The 6,588-nt window shown below is 38.9% G+C and overlaps 1 protein-coding gene across 1 annotated transcript; it reads right to left on the bottom strand.

The window, feature by feature from the left end:
• Window positions 1–303: 303 nt before the first annotated feature.
• Window positions 304–1,742, bottom strand: LOC129759233 (opsin-1-like). Its single transcript, XM_055756638.1, has one exon. It carries the CDS (start codon window positions 1,545–1,547, stop codon window positions 429–431), a length of 1,119 nt encoding a protein of 372 aa, XP_055612613.1. The 5' UTR covers window positions 1,548–1,742; the 3' UTR covers window positions 304–428.
• Between the last annotated feature and the right edge of the window lie 4,846 nt (window positions 1,743–6,588).

The following is a 6,588-nucleotide window of genomic DNA, read 5'->3' on the forward strand; positions in this document are numbered from 1 at the left end:
TTTTCAGGTGGAGATAGCGCGAGGTGGAAAGCAATGAAATATGGTTAATTAATCACCGAAACTGAGGGTTTATCCATAGTATAGCTGGACAGTAGGAACGGTTTTCGGAAGCCGTTGATGAAAGTGAACAATTGTTTACATGCAATACAGCAGAGAATATTCAATATTATGCGGATACATGGAAGTTCCATGATGCAACGTATGTTAGCAAAACGTTTATAACCTATTCCCAAACAAAGTAGGCCACGGTAAAACGGTTCAAGAAAAGTAAAATTTCTCAAAAACATTGAAAACACATTGTCGTAACTTGTTCTTGCTTCATTGCTTAAAATTTGTTTTATTAGCTTAACTAGGTTTTCATTCCATTGTCCATTTCCGATAGCCAGTATTCATAGGTGAGTGATTCGAAGGTAGTCAAGCCTCACGCCTTAGGCCTTCTCTTCGGTGGCGGTGGTGGCACCTGAGGCAACCGACTGCGCATCGCATGCTGGTTCCGGCTCGGACTGGCACGCTAGCGATGGGAAGGTCTTGTACAGGGCAGCGCGGTACTTCGGATGGCTGATACCGTAGACAATTGGGTTGTAGACGGCATTGGCCTTGGCGAACAGCGATCCCCAGATGGTCATCAGCGGGCTGATTGGGGCAGCCTTGAAGATACCGGTGAAGTTGATGACCAGATACGGGGTCCAGGCCATGAACCACAGCGAGATGGTAACCAGAGCAACCTTGGCCAGCTTGATTTCGGCGCTAGTCTGTTGGGCTTCGGACGATCGCAGCGAGGCAACGTTCATCTTCTTGGCCTGTTCACGCATCTGTTGCTCGTGGGCGGAGACAGCCTTCAGGATGAAGGTGTACGAGTAGATGATGGTCAGCAGAGGCAGCCAGTAGACGAAGACGGCATAGATGATGATGTACGAACGGCTCAACCAGGTCTGGGTCAGATAGTCAGTTCCGCAAGCGGTCATGTTACCTTCCGGGACATATCGGTTCCATCCGAACAGAGGAGCCAGAGTCCAGAACAGAGCGAAGGCCCAGATGCCAAAGATGCGCAACAGAGCACCGTTGCTGGTCATCGGCTTAGCCGACAAACCCTTGACGATGACGTTGTAACGATCGAAGGCAATCATGGTCATGGTCCAGATCGAGGCGCAACCGAACAGAGATCCCAACATGGCGTACAGCTCACAGGCGAAGGCGCTGAAGTACCAGGTCTCGTGATAGCAGTTCACAACCATTGGCGGTCCCATCGTGAACATCATGAAGAAGTCGGAGAAGGCCAGGTTGACTACCAACAGATTGGAGGGGGTGCGGAGTCCCTTGGTGTTGGAGAAGATGTACATCACACAGGCATTTCCAGCCATGGAGACGATTCCGAGCATGAAGATGGCGAATCCGAGGATCGAGTGCCACAGCGGGTTCATCGGCGGGAACTGATTCCAGTGGGGGTGGACCATGTGGAGGATCTCTGGAGGAACTTTGTCCACCACGGTCAGATTACCACCACCCGCCTGCCAGGCATCGAAATGCGGCTCAACGAACGCTGCCATTGCTTCTAGTTTTGTTGTTGTTGTAACTTGCTCTTGACTCACAAACAGTGAAAATATCACAAATGTTTTTTTAACGGTTTAAAGGAATATCGGTCTGAAGAAAATCGTCGAGGCTAGACGAACTACTTCAGACTTCAACTGAGTAACGGGTTAAAGGCTGGAACACCAAACTGCAACTCGAATTCCGGTGGCGTCTCGAGCGGATTTTATACCGATGGAAACGTTCTAAGAAAATTAAATTAGAATACTGTAAAAGAAAAATCTTAAAGACAATTATCAATCGGAATACCTTTTGACGCCATTCGAGTTGATTCAGCAAATCGCTATACCTACTCTTAACTATGATACAAATACCATCAACAATGTAAGAAAGGCGCTTCAATATAGTACATCGCCTTCAAGAATCTTGGAGACACTTTTAAGGATTCATATGTTCCACATGCCTTGTGGAGAACTGCCACCTCAACGATGTTCGTGTGCTGTTTAACTTTTTCTTAAACCACTTGCAAATTTGAATGGCATTTGAAAAGTGCTTTGGAATGTGAAGAATGTCCAATCCAATTAAAGGATTGTGGATGGCAGTTTACGTACGGCGCCTGTAAAAACACTTTCCTGGCTGCGCTGAACCATTTTAAAACACATTTCATACACAACTGGTGCTGACCAAAGGTAAACGATATTTTTCTATTTCCCAATTGAATATCTACTTACTCTTCATTCATTGACTAAGAGTAACCTATAATCGCTACATTTAAATCAAAATTTATTGCTTCCGCATCTCATTAACCAGGTAGGTATCACGTAACTACATATTAACATCATAACATATGTGGTGTACTCGATAAACAGTGTTGGGAAAATCGGGTGCCAGTTCATCACATTAACGTTTGGCCGATGGCTGTGTTTATTTGTTTTGCCACCGTTCAAGCATCGGAAGTGTTAATTACACAGCACCGTCGTCCTTGCGTGATAATCAGCGACACCAAAAAGGATAATATTTTGAACGATTTTAAAGTGGACTTTGATTTCAACACAATGAATTTACAATAAGCGGAAGAGTACAAATGAATTTACAATAAGCGAAAAAGTAAAAAAATAAAAACACGAAAACAGTTTGGTTTTGAAACCGTATTTACTTTCAGTAATTTTCGTTCGAGCTTGTGATATAGCTCAGTTGGCAAGTCTGTTGTCTCCTGAGCCGATGTTCGTGAGTTCGAGCCCAAGAGTAAATATCGAACACAGTTGTACCGGATAAGTTTTTCAATAACTATCCGCCAACTGTAACGTTGATAAAGTCGCGAATGCCATAAATATGGTAAAACGACTATAATCGAAACAAAAAAAAAAAAATAAATAAATAATTCCATTCCTATGCAATAAAAAAACTGTCGTACTTCCTCTCAAACTGTTTTACCCACATGACATATCTGAGGAATATTCTTTTCGGCTGTAATTTTTTGTGACATTTTAATAGGAAAAAAAATAAAATGCGAGATACAGCTAGATAACTACCAAAATACAATCAAAATGAGAGAGCTCGTACTGCCATTCCGGAGGACTTTTAAGAGCAGATATTTAAGAGATTATAAAACGTTTTCTGAAATAAGTTTGAACCCGTAATTGGTGAGATCTGCACTTAAAAAAATATTTTCGTCAAGCTAGATAATCACTCTCAAATTTTATCTTACCTTAAACGAAATTCAAGGAGGATCTTTTTCAGAACAAAATACGATAAATGAAACTAAATTAAAAGTTTTGCTCAATTTTGGATTTTAGATATTCCGTGGATAACTTGCCTTGAAGCACATGCAGACTAATATTTTCTCGATGTTTGTTGTCGAAGATGATCCATTTAGTGGAGCCGAGTTTTAGAATATTTTTAATACAGTTTTTTTTATATAGAAATCCGTGAAAATTCGTTGCCGGTAATGCTTAAAATTATTTTTATCTATTAAGTAAGTATACGGCGATGCCGAAGACAAATTATGTTTTTTTTCTTGGAATTTTATCCTTTAGAAATATTCTTCCTCGAAAACATTTTTATTAATGATCTTGATATAAAAAAAAAATTCCAAATTTTATGAGAGACAGTTGTAGGACATGATTCAAAGAATTTAAATCTTTACCTTGAGATTCTAGAGCTCTGAATGTACTAATATTATTTCTAATTGGTTTGAACGTGGTTGGGCCAAAAAAAGAAAAGACATTTTTGCTGTCCAATTAAGAACTCGTTTTCTGTCGTTATTTTTAACAGACATAGTAAACTGTAATTTGTGTTAACAGATTATCACCGCTGATTTTTATGGTTTAATTGAATGATTAATGGCATTTCGGTGAATTATACATTCTAATAGGAATATTCTCATTTTCATATGTGATGAAAGAAATTAGAGAAACATGAACTATCAAAGAACGAAAGAACATAAGCCGTAAATATCATGAAAATTTCGAAAAAGATACAACGGCTCACCGACAGGACTTGAACCTGCAATCTCCGCTTCGGTACAACGGCGCGTTAGCCAATTCCACCACGGTGAACGTGATGGAACCGGCGAACACGAGCAATCGAGCTCTGCCGATCAACTGCTGGACCATCTATCGAAACACCATGTATATCCCGCATGTGATCTTTCCCTCTATTGATCTCTCTTGTTTCTCTAACCCCACCCATCGACTCGGGATTTTAGCCGAGCGAGCACATGGTCGATTGCTTCGGGTTTGCCGCAACTTACGGTCAGATGAAGAAGCAATCAGTGCCGCTCAAGGTTCCGAGCAGACCAGTTACACAGGGAGGTGTTGCTCTGTTGAAATCAATACTGATGTTATGAAATCGCTTGGTACATCTTTGTACCTGAAAATGATCACATTTTCATATGTGATGAAAGAAATTAGAGAAACATGAACTATCAAAGAACGAAAGAACATAAGCCGGCTAAAATCCCGAGTCGATGGGTGGGGTTAGAGAAACAAGAGAGATCAATAGAGGGAAAGATCACATGCGGGATATACATGGTGTTTCGATAGATGGTCCAGCAGTTGATCGGCAGAGCTCGATTGCTCGTGTTCGCCGGTTCCATCACGTTCACCGTGGTGGAATTGGCTAACGCGCCGTTGTACCGAAGCGGAGATTGCAGGTTCAAGTCCTGTCGGTGAGCCGTTGTATCTTTTTCGAAATTTTCATGATATTTACGGCTTATGTTCTTTCGTTCTTTGATAGTTCATGTTTCTCTAATTTCTTTCATCACATATGAAAATGTGATCATTTTCAGGTACAAAGATGTACCAAGCGATTTCATAACATCAGTATTGAGGAATATTCTTTTCGGCTGTAATTTTTTGAAAGTAATCGAATCTGTAATCGAATGAAAGTAATGAAAATTATAGACGGATAGATAAGATTAGGAAGCATGAAAGGTGTTGAAAATGAGCCAATAGCGTGATTTGAGAAAACTTCTTGCCGCACAAGACCATTTGTCCCACACCGTATCATTGCAGATTGGTTTAAAACTCGAAAAACGTGATCATGGGCTTTTTGATGCCTTAGATGTCAAAATAGCTCAATGACATATTCTTCAATGTTTCATTGTTTTTAATTGCGCATATTTTGCCATTATTTTTTTTCTAATCAATCCACCTAAAAGTGAGATTTTTTTTTATTTTTTGAATTTGTCATCCAATCAAAATTATGTGTTGAGAAAAGTTGTAGACAATTCAGTTTTGTAAAAAACTTTAAAGTTCTAGCTTTTAAAACAACAGATTAATAGACAAACTAACCTCAAAAAACGAAATTTTCATTTAACTTTTTTCAAAGCGACTTTCGAGTCTTACTTTATATGAGAGAGTTGTAACAATTGTAAAAGTACACAACTTCATTGAAGGTGTAAAGTTTCTATCTTGATGTTTAATGTTTTTTTTTGTGTAATTACGTTTTAAAATTGCATATTTTCAATGTTCCATATCACTAAAAGTTGCAAACTTACGAAAACAAAACTATATGCATTTGAATGGCACATTCTTAAGCTTTAATGAACATATAATTTCATTTGTATGTATCAGGTTTTACTACTCGAATCATTTATCAGAAAGATGGTAGTTTTGAAGTTTTTGTTAAGCCAGCTTGGCAATCTCTTGCAGTTTAGCAAAAGGAAGGGTGAAATCTTTTTTTTTCTTTTATTCCTACCGTTGACAAGTGAAGACGACAGTTTTTAATTTGTTAAGATTGAAGAGTTGGCCCTGTTTATTCCTGCTTCTAAATGAATTCTACCCGCTCATTTTCAACATCTTTCATTTCATCTAACCTTCTATCCATCTATAAAAAAATTTCATAATCTTTAGATTCAAATAAGAATTAAAGTAATAAACTATTTTATGAAGGATTAATCACCGTAATTTATATTTGTAGATTTAGTTTATCAGCCTAGCGGTGACAAGTGATGTCCTTTTTAGTAGGGACATCTAAAGATTATGAATTGTTTTATATATTTAGGTGGATAGAAGGTTAGATGAAATGAAAGATGTTGAAAATGAGCGGGTAGAATTTATTTAGAAGCATACCATCATATATCAAATTTTTGTTTCTCACGGGCCTACTACTATGAAGCGGTAGATAATTCTATTAATATAAATTACGGTGATTAATCCTTCATAAAATTAAAATAACTTTGGCCAAAAAGAAATAAAAAACACGACATCATAGCATCGGTGATAGGTCACTTTCAGACTATCGACCGTACTGTTTCGCAGCCAAACCCCGGATGTAACAAAAGCGCGATGATAACAAACTGAGAAGACTATACATCTGAGTTAAAGGGAGCTTATCTGAGCGATCACATATCATCTTTTTGTTCGTCCGCACTGCAAGTTTTCCCTTGTAGGGCGGACCACGCTTGGCCTACTAATGTGTGGTGGTAGATGCAACTCTATCTGTATCTACCGCTTCATAGTAGTAGGCCCGTGAGGAACAAAAATTTGATAGGGGAAAGTCGGGTAAGACGGACACTTTCTATATTTCAAGAATTGCAATGTTTGGCACAAATCTAAT

This window comes from Uranotaenia lowii, unplaced genomic scaffold, assembly GCF_029784155.1.
Source record: "Uranotaenia lowii strain MFRU-FL unplaced genomic scaffold, ASM2978415v1 HiC_scaffold_128, whole genome shotgun sequence".
Taxonomy (NCBI): Eukaryota; Metazoa; Arthropoda; class Insecta; order Diptera; family Culicidae; genus Uranotaenia; species Uranotaenia lowii.